General features: G+C 47.5%; 1 protein-coding gene across 5 annotated transcripts in view; it reads left to right on the top strand.

Annotated features, from left to right (window-relative positions):
• ANKS1A (ankyrin repeat and sterile alpha motif domain containing 1A) overlaps positions 1-15,271 on the top strand; it is a 94,498-nt gene that overhangs the window by 36,178 nt on the left and 43,049 nt on the right. For 3 of the 5 annotated variants that reach the window (XM_026056667.1, XM_026056668.1, XM_026056669.1), the window contains one exon: positions 4,830-5,407. In XM_026056667.1, the coding sequence (XP_025912452.1) occupies positions 4,830-5,407 (578 nt within the window). Of the gene's footprint in view, positions 1-3,946; positions 3,962-4,829; positions 5,408-15,271 lie in introns of those variants that run through there. The other 2 variants (XM_026056671.1, XM_026056672.1) reach the window with 2 other exon arrangements.

The raw sequence follows: 15,271 nt of genomic DNA, 5'->3' as shown, positions 1-15,271 counted from the left end.
TTCCACCTGCTTCTGCTCCTGTTTGGGACTTCAGATTCCTTGATCTCAGTAGGAAATGAGGAAACTGTTTAGCACTGGAGTTTTTTGTTTAGCATCGTTTGGCCTTTCTTTCCCTTGCAGTATCACAGGTTGCTTCTCTCCCTTTCCACAAGATGTTTCTCAGCTGCTTTGGAAGTGTGGGTCAGCTTTGAAATTTCAGGGTTGGTGGTAGCTGGAATCAGATGCCAGAAGGTCATGGGGAGCAGAAGTACCTTAGTCTGAAACGCTACTATATGTTGATGAAAGACGGGGAGACACATTTGGGGAATACTGTGGTCATTTTGGCAAAGGTTAAAGTTTGGGCTCTGTCAGGGACTTGAGACTTAACTGGGGTGTTGAAGAAAGTTTCTACCTCTGGATCAGAAGAGTCCTGGTGCATCGAAGGCAGCAGCCTAATCCCAGACAGGGAGTAGGCTGTGGCATGGCTTTGAATTGCTCCTTGACCCTCAGACAGAGAGGCTTGGATTTGAGATGTTGTTTGAGTTCTGGAGGAGCCTTCGGTGAGGAGGGATGGACTGTGATTCTTAGGGGCTGCTGAGAAGGATTTAGCAGGGCAGCTGAAAGGCAGAATTTCAGGCACGCCGTTTTTAATGGTGCCTTTCATATGTGATAGCTGCCTTTGTTCGTCTTGCTGCAACTTGTCTTGTATCCAGTGACTGGATGAATGTGGTATTATCCGCCTGGCTTTGGTTGCCTTTTGTGTATGTTGCGGCAGTTTGCTGTCACATGCTGTAGCACTAGGAAAAGTTGGCCTAATGTTTTGGGCAGAGTATCAGATGTGGTTTGAGCCAAATTCTTTTCCATCTCCTTTGGTAAGGAAGCTACGTGCGATCTCGAGCGTGAAGTCAGGGCTTTCAGACCTTGTAACACAACTTGTAAACAGGCCAAGAGTGGCGAACTGTGTGCGGACTGGTTGGGAGGAGACTGTGCAACTCCTGCTGCATTTAGAGAAAGACCGGATGGAGGATGAATGGGGAAAATACTTCTGAGTTGTGATGTCTGTCTTACTCCTCAGGAGAGTCATCCACAAATGCTGTCAGCAGTAACCAGCCTCAGGTAGGATTGACTTGGTTCCTTCTGATGCATATTAAAAACTAACATTTGTTGTGGTTCTGTCGTGCTGCTTTGATAGCAAGTCCAGTTTGAATTTCCTACCTTGCCCTTCCTCCTGCTAGAGTTTTTGTCTGTGGTTGTCCTGATTCAGCCAGTTGTATGACTGTGCTCTGAACCAGATCTCTGAAATGACCCAATAATAAAACACAACACATGCTTTAGAGAGATTAGGAAAACAGATCTTTCCATGGAGTCAGCGTATGTCCATGGAAACATGGGATGGATATCACTAGAGGCAATCTATGGGCAGACATGGGTACAACCAAAGGGTGCTGTGGTTAGAAACCTCTTGATTTGCCATCAGAGGAATAATAATGTAGAACCACAGCCTACATCCCTTCTCTTAGGTTTTACCATGGTTGGAGAACAGGTCCTTTTAATCCAAGCCTGCAGCTGTGCTCTCATGATGTATTGAGAAGCTTCTGTGCAGAGTAACAGTAGTGGTGATATCTCTTTGCAATAGCACAGTGCTTTATTGCCCTTTCTTAAAGGGGAAATAGGGGAGGGAGTACAAGTGATTGCAAGTTCAGGTAGCTTTTGATGGATAAACTCTGTCCAAAACAAATGAGGTGATGAGACTAAAACATGTGTACGCTGCAAATTTCTGAATTTGGCACACAGTACCTCACTGTAAATGAGCCATTGTGCTTCTGTTTTACTGCAGTTGAAGGTTATTTTTGCACCTCTCAAGTAACACTGTGGGCTAGCGTCCCTCTCTTTTCTGGCCTCCTATGCCACTGGACATAGATTGGCGCGCTCATCTTTTCACAAATTTTGGCATCATGTAGCRTGGGAAGTCTCTTATGGTAAAGATTGAGGCCAGTGTATGCCTCAGTAGTTCTAAGGTTGGGGAACTTCAGCAGAAAGCAGCTGCAATAACAGCTTGATTCTCATAATCCAGGGGCATGAAACAAAATCCTACTGGTGGTATATAGGGAGACAAACTTGCCCAAGGCACCATAATTGAGGCTTAGTGTTACAATTTTGGGGAAGTGTTTGGTATCTGGAATCATCAAACTGCTGGCTGGGGAGCTCTGACTTGAATCTGCCCTGGGATGGGAAGCAGACAGTCTGTACCTGGAAATGTGCTCCTCATCCTGTTAGATGTTGAAAGCAATCCCTCCTGTAGACGAAACCTGCAGCAGGAATTGGCTTAAAAGTTAAGCACAGTCAGATATCTGTGCTTGGGTGTAGCAGTAGCTACAGAAGTTGAGCACAAGTCCCTACAGGAGAATGTATGTTAAGGATGCCTCATTTTCTGAATGAAGAGGTGTAACCAGAGGATGCTCTCACAGGTAGAGAGATAATAAGCACCCGAACCCTCTGCATTCCTGCCCTGTGCGCCTCGATGGTAAAGGAGCGAGATTGCTCTTTGCCTCCTACATACGTTCTCCTGTCTGCAGTTTTCAGGACAGCCTGYGTTACGTGCTCTGAAACATCTCCTTCAGGATGGTCCCCACATCTCGTGCTCACATCTTCTGTGCGAGTGTTGTTACCCTTGCTTCAGCTGTTCCTTCTCCCTTGTGCTTCCGAGTCTTTCTCCATTGGCTCAAGAGGATGAATGGGTGACTGATTTCTGCGCAACAGGAGCCCTTTTGTAAGTCCCTGGAGCTGGATTTGGAGCACTTTGTTCTGTCTGGGCCCAAGCGTTCCAGCTCGCGGCGTAAACTTTTACCAGCCGCCTTTCTGCCTTCAGCAGAAATGTCATTAAATGTTAATCTGGGGCATGGAAGAAATGCTCTTTAAGGAAAGAAAGCGGCTGAGAAGAAAGGAGGCTGAAGCTGCCAAAGCTGTCCCCCTTCAGTTTAATGTGGTGTCCCTCTTCCTGGCCCTGGAGCACTTCTCATTAGTACTGATCTGTCCTGCGAATGCAGCGCGTCTGAGCTGTTCTAAGGTTTCTCTCCGGCGTTATACGTTCGGATCTTTATGCAAAGGAGCTGAACATAGTCTGGTCCTGAGATCGAACGATAAGGTGCTGCTGCTGGCGCTCCCCAGCCAGCGTTAGGGATGATGCAGGTGAGCTTTCCAAGTGAGACCTTCTGCCTGTAGAGGCTGCACCTCCCTGCCCAGCAACTTTAATTACAGAACTAGCGGTACATGTGCTCCTACAAGACGGAAAAAACTCCCAACTACCTCACTGTCCTGGAATCTTTTAACCTGTGAGCTACAGAATGAAATAAGATCTAGGATCACTTGATACCACCGCGAAGCTGGGTCCGTCAGCGCGCTGCCCTCTGTTAACCTCCGTTCCGGCGAGGCTGCCAACTGAGCAAGCTGCTCTCTGCATTTCTGTGGAGTAAACAAATGTCTGCGAGGGACCAGCTTACGCCCACGGCAACGCAGGGCCCGTAAGAGCCGAGGATCCAAACTGGCTTGCAAAGATAAATGACTAATTTGGAGCCCTGTCCTGCCTCGTTTCTGGTGTGAGGACATACTGCAAAAACACATGTGTGCTGGTGTTTGAGAATGACCTGGTGAAACCTCGTGCGAGAAAGGATGCCTGGGACGAATGAGTTCATCTCGCTTCTCTTGCCAATAAGCTGCTTTTAGTTAAAGATAACTAAAATTCGTTAGTGTATTTTGCCTCACTGAAATGAAGGTGCCTTTGTCTGAGCTCCTGCAAGCTGCTGTCTCAAAAAACCCAGCAATTTCCTCTTCGTGTCTGAATATCATCTTTGCGTTTCTGGGCCATGTTATCAGGGTGCTTCGCTTTATTGCTCCTTTGCAGCGTGTGCGTTTGTCCTCAGACTGAAGAGTGTTTCTCTAGCATTAAATGAAGTGGTTAAAATTTACGAGCAATTATGGGCAGGTATGTGAATCCTTGATAAACAAAAGTTGTGTTCTCAGCTGTTTGGAGTTTTACTTTCATGATCAGAAAGCACGCACGTAGCGTGCCTAGGGTGAGTATACATCTGTCTGTGCACATGCTTGGCAATTGGGATCAGTCAATTATTCATGATTTATCCRGGGCCCTGGTACCTGATATTAAAGACGTTAGTGCGGTTGTAGCGGTGTAAGTGTCATATTTCTGGAACAGTTGGTACTGTGTGCGGCTTGCTGCGTTAATAGATCAGACCGTTCTGCGTTCAGTGCTGAGCTTCTAGGGGAGAGGCTTTGTGATCGAGATTTTTTTATTGCATAAACTGTTTATTCCTCTCCCCTGAGGAAGGAGGAGAGGTTAAGCTCTGAAACCACTGGGGAGGAAAGCTGTGTTTTTTTGGGGGGAGAGGATTTTGGAACTTGCAGGTTGATTGCAGGCCAGAAGTTTTCCCACCCTGCAGCTGGTGCCAAAAGCAGGGAGCGCTGCTCTAAATAACACTTTGGCCTTTATGGAAATGTATCAGATGTTCCAGGAGCCTCTGTCTGTGCTGCTCCTACCTCACTTGCTCTCTCTGCAGGATATAGTTAGCACTTCTCTTAGCCTTATATAGCAAGGCCTGATAGTTAGTGTTAACAGGAATAAAACAACAAGGAGAGCTGCCAGATTGCATAAATCAGGCCAGTGTTTGGAATTTCATAAATGCYGTGACTTTGGGTACAAGTTGAGCGCTCGGAACAATACGGAACTGTTCTCGCTTTATCTCTCCCTCCCTCGCTGAGGGAGGGCAGGGGGAGAGCTGGAATTTTGCTGCTGCTTCCATGTTTTAAAATTTTTTCCTGTTTTCCTCCCCTCGAAGACCACAGGAGGAGCAGTGGCAGCCGCAGTCAAGACTCTGCAGACGGCCAGGACGGCCAGGTTCCCGAGCAGTTTTCTGGGTTGCTTCACGGTTCTTCCCCCATCTGCGAAATAAGCGAGGACCCTTTCAGGCTCGTTCCTTCCGCCGAGAAAGGAGGCGCCGAAGGTACGAGCCACCCACCTGCTATGCAGCTGGAGGACGCCGACTCGCCTGCCCCCACATCCGTACGGACCAGCTCTCCCGACCAAAACCCGCAAGTGGTCTACGCAACCGTCCAGCACGCGCACGCCAACCGGGCGGATCCTGAAACTCTAGTCACACCCCACGTGCTGCAGCACCCCGGCGGTGCCGAGGACGAGGGGGACAGAGGTGGCGCTGTGGGCCGAGCCCACCCGGGCAGCAAGCCCAAAGCCGAGCTCAAACTCAGCCGCAGCTTGTCCAAATCGGACTCCGATCTTCTGACCTGCTCTCCGACGGAGGACGATGCCATGGGGAGCCGGAGCGAATCGCTCTCCAACTGCAGCACTGGGAAGAAGAGACTGGAGAAGTCCCCGTCCTTTGCTTCGGAGTGGGATGAGGTAAGGCTGACCTTGCTTGAGAGCTTTAGTGCCAGGAATGAATCCAAGCAGCAGGAGCTCCCCTGTAACAAGTTGGCCTTCGGAGGGGCTCCTAGGGGTGGTTTTCATTACTTTTATTAACTCACATCTCATGAGCAGGCAAATGCYGAGGTGTAAGAAGTTTTTAAGGTATTAAATGACAAAAGAGCCTTATTTGGAGTGGGGGAGAAGCAGAACTGCAAGAAGTGAGGGACTTTCCAAAGTGTTTTTGTTTGTTTGTTTTTTTTAAACCACTCAGACACAGGGCTTGATTTCTTGAAGACAAGCCAAAGAGCAGCTTTACATCCCCCAAATTGGGGCAAGCTGATAACAGCACTCTTCGTGTCTCCATGTTGACCTCCTCTTCCCAGTTCTTTCCCTGCAGACTATCCCAGCATCACAAAAAGGTTTTTGTTTCTGGGTCCCTGCTGCTGGGGCAGAAGCAGTATCCTGGGTCCATGGGAATGGGAAGAACAGCGCAATGAGGCTTTGTTTTGTGTATTTAATAGCTCCTGTTTCTCTCTGTGTGTATTTGTACCTGAGGCTTGTTAGAAGTCAGTCTGTTACAGCACAGGGAGGCTTGTGGATAGTTAAATACTTCATGCTCAGAAAGTTGGCCCTAGCGAAGCGCCCGGGCGAGCTTAAGCGTCCTGCTGAACCTCGGCGCTGCAGCGTTCTTCGGGGATGATTCCCCGCTGGCCGAGCAGCGGCGCTGCCCGCGAGATAAGCCCGGATGAAGCACTCTTTGCACCCCGGGAGGAAGCGAAGACCCTGGCGGAGCGCTGGGCTCGTGTGCCGGGCTTGCGACCTCGGGGCAATCCCTGCCTCGCGGGACGCCTGCTCCTTCTGCTTGCCTGCACCAGGCTCAGCTGCCTCCCATCCCGGCTCGGAGGCAAAATCTTCCCTCGGGGAAGGTGGAATTATTCAGAGAGGGCTAAAAGGGTAGCGGGAATCCCTCTGTGGCGCGAGCGCGCAGGTAGAGCTCATCCCTCGGTTCAGACTCTCGCTCCCCGTGGCGCTTCAAGGGTGCCGAATGCAGATTTAGGCTTTGCTCCTAATAACCTGGCTCARTTATGCCACAACGGTTAGGGAAAGATTCTGGAGCCGAGAGGACTCGTTTCAAAGGATCAGTTAATTTTTGCTGTGCTTTCCATACCAGAGCGTTTGCAGCAAACGTGGAAAAGGAAGGAGCCTTTGGCTTTACAGTGCTGCGCGATTTTACTGGTAACAGAGGTCAGGTCTTGGCACGTCCATGCTTCCTCTGCTCAGAGGAACAACCCCGCAAACCTGCTTCCCTGCCTGTAAACAAAAAGCCTCGTTTCCCCCCGGTGTCAGCCTAGCAAGCCGCAAGAGGAAAATCAGCTTTTCCTTCATGCTGTGTTAAGGTGAGGAAATCGGAGAAAGAATGTGAAATATTCACATCTGTCGACACTCAAGCAGGTCTGACTTTAAAAAATGGAACTCTCAAAACCTGATGGTTTTGTCTCCTTGGTTGCTGGTGTAATTTAAACATCTCATGGAGTTGTTTTTAATCTGGCGGTAGCATCCTGTGGCGAGAGGGCGATTTGGCTTGGGGTCCCCTGGCTGTCACCGGCCAGCTTGGGTGTTTTTGGGCAAGTGAGTCTCCTCTCTGCCTTAGTTTCCCCAGCTGTAAGATGGTGACAGCCTTTTTTTCGCAGCATGTTTTGTCTCCTGTTGAAAAGCATGGTATAAAGTCAGAAATAAAGGGAACCAGCTACCAGCTGCTGATTCACTGGCTTTAGCTTGATTTGCCTTTTAATTTCCAAAGCCTTTGTTTAGAGGTATTTGGGGTCTCATTCTGCCTCCCAGTGCATATGCAGCTGTTGCACCCTCCTCCGTTGGCACGAGGGGCCCAGTTCACAGGACAGAGCAGTTTTCCGTAGAAGCAGTATAAAAGGGAGCTGCTACGAGTTATATGGTCAGGCCAGTTTGTATGATAAAATATCATAAAGCAGACTCCTGTGATTGCTGGTAAGAAATGGTAAAGATGCACCTGCAGGGGCATTTTTTTTCCCTGTGATTTGTATGTGCGGAAAGGGACTGATCTGCCTGGTCATAATGGCAACAGTGAGATTTAAACATAAACGTGGCACTGTTCTTGGAGGTTTAATTAGTTCCCTGAGCGGGATAATGCAGCTGCTCTGAATTAAATGCAGTGTGCAGCCTCTGAGTTCATCAGGCTAATATAAAACCTGGCTGAAGCACCCCTGTGAGCAAGGATTTGGCCCTTCCTCTGCGTTAAGGGGAAACAAGGGCAGATTTATGTACGTTATTCTGTTGACTTTGCTAGTATTTATGCGGGCGACTGAGGAGGAGGCTGCTCCTGTGCGTGCAGCTCGGTGCAAYGCAGCCGCAGCAGACGAGCGAAGGATTTTGCCCCCTGGCCTTGCCAGCTGTAGGTGTGCCTGTCCGGGGAGCCGGGYGCCGGGGGGGACCCGTTCGTGTCGGCAGACAGACGGGAGCTGCGGCAGAGGCCGAGCTGGCCTCGCGCGGGGCCGCGGGACGCCGCTGCGCCAGCCTCGCCGAGCAAAGYGAGCAGCAGAACCGGCAGCTCGGAAGCGAAGGGTCGCTGCCCTTTCCCAGCCGAGTGCCGCCAATGCCCTTTGCTGGAAGTGGAAGGTGCYGCCGGCTTTGCCAGAAGGGCGGGACGAGGAAGAAATGATTCACTTGGCAAAGCTCGTCCTGCTTCCCAGCCGCAGCGGAGAGCGGCTCCCCGGCTCCGAGGGCCGCGCCGTGCTCCGGACAGTCTGCTCGGCGCCCGACCCGGGGCTGCAAAAACCGGTCCGGCTGTTTCTTGGCCTTTTGCTGGTGTGAGCCCTCCYGTCTGTTAACCTTCGGGTCCAGAAGGGGCTGAACTGATTTCTCTCTCCTGATAATAAACTATTGCAAGTCYCTTTGCGTGAAAGGCAACACACAATACTACAGTTAACTGTTTAACAAGGGCTAAAGGGATATGCGACAGCTTTGCTTTATTCTAAGCCCACGCTGTCCGACTCGCTCCTGGACGGGTTTAGCTTTGGGAATGATTCCTTATCCTCTTCCCCCAGCTTATGATGCCTTTTTTCTTCTTTTTTTTTCCTGTTTCCTTTTCATCCCCTTGATAAAATCCACTTGTCTGTGCTGAGAGACTGATCGAGATGAAGCAGGACTTTATCACGATCATTTACCAAACTGCCACGAGTCTGTTGGGGAAGAAACTTCCTGAGAGTGAGAGTGATTAGTCTGGGATGTGGTCTCCCAAGGGAAGCGCTGGAAGGGGGATCACTGGCCTTGTAAAATATTCCTCTAGAAACTGCAGTGGTGAGAGGAAAAAAAATAGGACGGTGACAAACGCTTTCCGCCTCTGAGGTGCTRTCAGGTTGGTAAAATAAAAATGCAACTCTTTGAAAGCTGTATGCGATGCAACTGTTCCCTTCCCAGGAAGGAGCGAGGTGGTGATGTGAAAACTGCTAAATGCAAGTACCAGATAAAAGGGGATCTGTTTGTTTGTAGAGTTTCTCAGTGGAAAAAATGGAGATGTTTTGCTTAGGCCCAACACTAAAATATTGGGAACTGTCTTGGCTCGGCTTCAGGAGCTTAGTGCATTTTGCAACAGGAAGGTTTCCTATGCACTACTGTGATTAGCTCCATGGTGTCACTTCGGCTTTGTACCCCGAGTTTCTGCCTGCACAGCATAAAAACGGCAGCACCTCTGGAATAATGCAGCCGGGATTCCCTGTGCCGGGACCTGGGGGTCCCGCCTGCCTCGTGCTGAGGCTGATCTGGCTCCCAGCACTGCCGTGCATGCTCTCGAGCCCAAAATAAAGCACCCAGCCTCCAGTGCGCTCCCAGCAGCTCCTAGTTTGATGCAGAGCACGTGGCGGTCTGTCTGGACGAGCAGAAAATAGTCAAATTCATGGAAATCTTACAGGTTTGCGTCAAGCTTTGTCTCAAATGGTTTTGAGGTCAATGTCACTTAACATCTGGAAGGCTGCAAGCCAAGTTCCTTTATACCTAAATACATATATATATTTTCTTCTTTCTTTTTTAGTAAAACCTGTTTTTAGTGGGAAGGCTGGATGCCTTATGCAGCCCTTGGTGGGAGGGCTGTTCCCTTATGTGAAGGAATCCAAACCCTTGACAAAGCGCAGGCTGGGCTGTTTGGGAATGTTGAGTTATTCCATGCTGGGCTTAAATGGCCTGTGATGGTCTGGAGGGTCACTGCGCTGTTACGTTCTTGATATCCATAGGATCCAGGAGGTGCAGCTGTGAATTTGAGGTCACCAGCCCTTATCTGCTTCCATGCTTTGAGCAGAAATGTCTAGTGTCAAGGTGCAGCATGGCGATGTTTGAGTTGGCTGCTCTTCTGGCTTGTAAGTGTCGGTGAGAAAAATGACCTGTTAAGTGTTCAGGGGCAAAAAAAGGAGCTATGCTACTGAGAATTAGCCTCAGACCCAGCTTCTGACATTGCTTAATCCTCCACTTTCAGCTGTCTGCTCTCCAGTAAGTGGCTCCAATGCTGAATTTGTAATGAATTCTGTGCTAAGAGGTTCCTGCATCAATATCGTAAAATGAGGTGGCTGCTCTGTGTTCCTTCCTCAGCTCTTTTAGAAAGAGATTAAACTTCCTTCAAAAGAAACCTTGAGAACTGAATAAAACAAGCATTTTATTTTAGATTTCCTTAGAAAAAGGAAATGCATAAGCTATCACTTTGCATTTTTTTTTCCCCTGAGTGAATTAGTTAGCTGATGAATTAATGAATATTTTGTATCTAATTATGGCACTGGACAACCATCATCTTGCCTCTTCTATAAAAAAAGCCATAACGCAGCTCTGTCTTTCACTACTGACTCAGGAGGAGATCTTTGCCATTTGCAGTATCTATGGATGTGTCATTGCAGGGGCTGTTGATCCGTTTTGGGGCCTTAATGTCACATAAGGATCAATGCAAGGAGTAAACTGCACATCTGTGGCGTCCACCACCAAAGACTTTGAAGAACTGGAGACCAAGTTGTTAGAGGTTGTCATGTCTAGTGGGGTAGCTTTAAATACTTGAGCTCCATTAACTGTGTCAGGACTGCTCAGGTGCTTAAGTACCTTGTGGAATTAGTGCCTTAATTACACTCTTAAGGCTGAGGATTAAGAACATTTGCATTGAAATGTGAAGCTTCCATGAAAGCTCTTCCTGCAAAAGCTGCTGTTTCTGTGAAGCGACACCCACAAGTTGAAATTCTGAGCTGCAAGCCRGTGTCGAAAGAAAATGCAAATATTTCCCTTGCTATTCAGGGAGGGAACTGCTATTTTTGTGCTTAGTGAAATTGCATCTTGTAAAGCCCAGTGGTGTTTTTGTTCTGACAAGCTCACCTGGCTTATCTGCTGGGTAGCCGCTCCCTTATGGCCCAAGCCATAGATTAAAATACTAGTGCTGCAAGTGAAAAATTTGGCTGAGGGGCTYGTGTGTTCAGCCTCTCCATATTAATACCACTTAGAGCATAAAAGCTTCAGGCCCTGTCCGTGGCTCGGGCCGGGGTGTCTGTGCTGGCGTGCCGTCCTGCGCGTTGTCAGTCTCGTGTCTCACCTCCTCTCCTGCTGCCGTGTCCGTAAACCTCCTTTGCTTGCAGGTCACCGGGCTCCCTTCTTCCTTGCCAGCAGCCCAGGCCACCTAAAAACTGGAATTTCTTTTGATTCTGATGTTTAAGTTGAAAGTTTAAATGTTTTCTATTTTTTTTGTTTAGGAGGGAAAAAAGTAAATGTGGTTGGTATCTTTATTCCGGTTTCCTCTATTCTAAACAAGTGTGTCCTTCAGGGTCTTAATTCACTTAATTACTGGGCTGATTACTCTATTATTGCCATATCACAAGATTTCCTTTTGTTTTTCCTGTACAAAGGTCAGGAATTCTTGTATCGTTCTTGATGTCAAATCTTTATCTTTTCCCTTTGCCTTCAATGGCAAGATTTCCTCCGGCCTGATTAACTTTTAGGCGTGGAGGTTTTTCCGTATTTCATTTGCACGATACAGGTTTGCTACATATCTAGTGCAAACGGCCGGTCTGTTAATTGTATACCGATAATGAACTAAGCCATCCAAGCCAAATGATGATGACTTGTTCCGTAGGTAAAAACAATTGGAGTTAAGGTCTGAAAGGCAAATAAATATACCTTATTCCTGTATTTAGCAGCAAGATTTGGTTGTAGCAGGAACCTCTATTTGCCAGTTCTTTGGATCATATCAACTCACCTGGAACTAGACAGGTATCTGGGGTACCTCCCCTAGGGCAGATTTTAAAAATACAAGGAGACATTGCAGCTTATCAGCTACCGTCTGCATGGAAGAGCTCTTCTATCCATGCATTCCGAAGGATTTGCAATCTTGCCCTAAATACAGGTCTAAATGCACAACTTTTCTCCTCTTATTTATAGGTCGCCAATTACAGGCTGAATGTGTATCTAAATTAGTGTGCATGCTGTGCACTAGAATAACAGAACAATTTCGGTCCACTATTGCTATGCGTTTCTTTTAACTTTATAACCATATATTAATGCTGTATTGCTGCAGTATTGCTTTCAGTTCACCGGTGTTAATTATTTGGGCTCTGACAGTCACTTTAGTTATGTAACCGTCTCGTGATTGGTAGTGTTTGCGGGCCTCTTTTCAAGAACAGAAATGTCCAGCTTCAGTGTCCTTACTAAATTCAGTCTTTCATTATGTTCTCTTCTCTTTTTGGCATCTTAAAATGCTTCAGAAGTTTTATTTTTATATATATATATATATATATATATATATATATATATATAAAAATAAAAATAAAAATACTGTTTTTGTAGCTGTATCCAAAGACTCCAAAGCAGGCGTAGCCATGCTGTGCTGCAGGCTGGAGATGGCCTTTGCTCCGAGAACCTCATAAGTCATTTTTGGCTTTAAGTGTTTTTAGATGAGATGAGTATCAAAATGCGGATGGAAACTGTAAATTGCTCTGATGTTCTTAGGAATTTTTTCCCCTCTTTTTTTTCTTATTGTGAGTTCAAAGTAAGCAGTGTCCAGCCATTTCGGGGTGTTGAGCAGATGCAGTCTTGTTTGGTCCTCTTTCTTGTCATGTTAGCATTGAATATTGCTGGGTTGGGACCCAGCTTGCTCTAGGTACTGTTTGCAAAATACCGCTGATATTTAGTGGGGTCACGCTGGTGGTGAAATACAGATTCGTATTATAAATTCCTTTCCTTTGGTACATGTTCAGATTCTTCATTTTGAGATTTGTACAAAAACTCAGACTGGAGAGTGGTATGAACCAGCAGGCCCCTGATCCAAACGAGTTTCTTGGAGAGCATATTAAGCCAGAAAACGTGAGCGTGTCTATCGCTAATGAGCAGAATGTGTTGGGAAAAGTAGTTAAAGAAATTACTGAGTCCACCCGTTGTGTGTGCACGGCACGTGCCGTTGGAGGAGGATAGGGTGTGTGAACTGTTAGGTTTGTTAGGTATTGAGGTGTCTCAAACAACTGACTTGTTTTTGTAGCTTATTTTGGGGTTAATAAAAAGAGCACCGATTTTCAGGCCTCCAGTATTGGTTATGCTGAGCTCACAGCGCAGGCTGCCAACTCTTGTATATGCAGAATAAACTGAGCAATGAAATATGAGGTTTCTGCTCCGTGGGGTGGTGATGTCGAGAGCATAAGCCGAAGCATCATAAACTAAGCCAGAAGAGCGGTTTATATGCTGTTGCCACTCTAGAAATGAGATTCATGGCCCAGACCCAGGTTTCCCAGGACTGCATTTGCAGAGCGTCGCGCAGGAGCCAGCAGGTATCGACCTGGGTCCTTCTGCCATGAACACGTGTTAATATTGCAACTTCACCCCTCTCGGAGATCCTGGTGGGTGCTGGGATCCAGCTCTGAGGACATGCCCCATTGGGGTCTGACCAGCCCCGATGCCACGTTCAGGGACAAAATATTACTGAGCAACTTCATAAACCAAGGGCATTTCTGGGGGAAATGGCTTAGATCTCTTGCGCTTTGCGTTAGCAGGAGAAGAGCCTGGTGGGTGCAGCGGAGAGAACATCGTGCTTGTTGGGAGCAGCATCTCCTACATCACCTCCCAGGTGAATGTCTCCATGCAGGATCTGTTTGGTTCCTGAGTGCCCCGGTCCTGGTGGTATTTTGAGCCTCCTTTGCGTTGGCTCTTGGAAAAGCCGCGTTTCCTTCTCTTGGATTTGGCTCCTCTGTTGGTATCTGTGCTATTGTCACTTCAAGCTTCAATTATTGTGAATCTGCAAAGTGACCCTGGGCACCTTGTCCTGCCTCGCTTTGCTGAGCTGCATGCTGGAAGAGTAATATATCAAGCGCTTAGAAATGCAATTAATAAACATGAATATGCCAAAGGTGGTGGACTTCAGTTCAGTGTAGCTGCTGAGGAAGGTTCTCAGGTATCTTCTCACATTGTGTTTCCCAAATGTGAAGTGAGAAGCAGGAGTTGTTGAGCCAATGCTCTTACTACTGCGTTGAGGAGCCTGGAAAATAGAAAAGCATCAGCTGAGAGGTGTGCTTGCCGTTTACGGGGCTTGTGGTGTAAATTGAGTGGGTGTTAACTTTGAGATGCTTTAAAAAGCTAGTTATAAGCATCCAGGCTGTCACTCCTGCACAGGGTGCTAGCATTTAGCACCCTTGTGCAGCTGCTGCTTGAATCAGTTGCTCTGTATTGACCTCTTCCGTCCCCTCCAGGTCTTCTACTGCATCTCCTGAGAGGTGATTCTCCTGCTCAGCAATTAAAAGAGAAAATCTTAACCTGATTAAACAGCTCTGCTTTCTCTTCCTCCCAGCAGCCCCCAAATTGCTCATTTCCTGGTAAATCCATAAAACAACTGGAAGTGACTGGCACAGTCTCATGTTCAACTCCAGTCACCTCCTAAGTGTCTGAAACAAACTTCCAACTGGGTTTTCAAAGTGTGAAGAGGTAGGCTGCATGCRCCGAAGGGATCACCTGTTTTGGCAGCCACGTGGCTCGTGTTTGATCTTGACTTCGTTGTATTTGGGGTTTGCCCTGGCATTGATACACAGGGGAAGCATCGGAGGCCCTCTGAGCTGCCCCAGCATTACTGCTTCGTTGTCTGTTGACCTCATGCACTCATATTTTCTCCCCTGCTTTTTACAACTAGCCCATTAGGCTGTAATGAGACTGATCACTCTGTAATTGGTGGTGTGGTTTTTGTACTCAGATGGGTTTTTAAACTGTAGAAGTAGCTGGTGTCTCTCTCTCTCCTTTTTTTTAATTTAAATGAAATCTGCCCCATTGCTCAGTTGCAGAAGCTTAGAAATAATGAAGTCTTAACCCTTGTCACTTGCGTGGAATTGCAGAAATTTGAAATGCTGATAACCTCTTAAACCCAACTTTGCAAGTAGCCTTCAAGAATAAAATATGCTGCTGGAACTGCTATCTTGTCTGATGGGTTTTAGCCCTAGGCGGGTTGTACAATAGGTTATAAACCCCCTAATAAAAAGAATTTATAGCGGGAATCCTAGTATGTTCTTAATTATGCTTGTGCTGCAGGGTGTCACTATAATGCGCTAATACCGTACATAGGGCAGATAGTGGGCCACTTGTTTCCGTGCGTTTTTATTTAATTATAGAATTTTATCTGAGCGACGTTACTGCTCCAAGTTTCTCGTTCTTCGATGCTTGCGTGGGYGTGCTGCGAGTTAACCTCCTCACGACCAGGCCGCTGGGGCGATGGTTTTAAGGGTTTCCCTTGCTGTACGCAGAGCTGAGAACGAGATGGGCGATGGCGCCTGGAACCAGAAATCGGGAGGAAATAGAAGTAAGCGCAGGAGGCACCGGCAGGGACCTCTTACACTG

This window comes from Apteryx rowi, unplaced genomic scaffold (genome assembly GCF_003343035.1).
Source record: "Apteryx rowi isolate R43461 unplaced genomic scaffold, aptRow1 scaffold_132, whole genome shotgun sequence".
NCBI classification, from domain to species: Eukaryota; Metazoa; Chordata; class Aves; order Apterygiformes; family Apterygidae; genus Apteryx; species Apteryx rowi.
The sequence above is the reverse complement of the archived record's forward strand: the minus strand, read 5'-3'. Positions and strand labels throughout refer to the sequence as shown.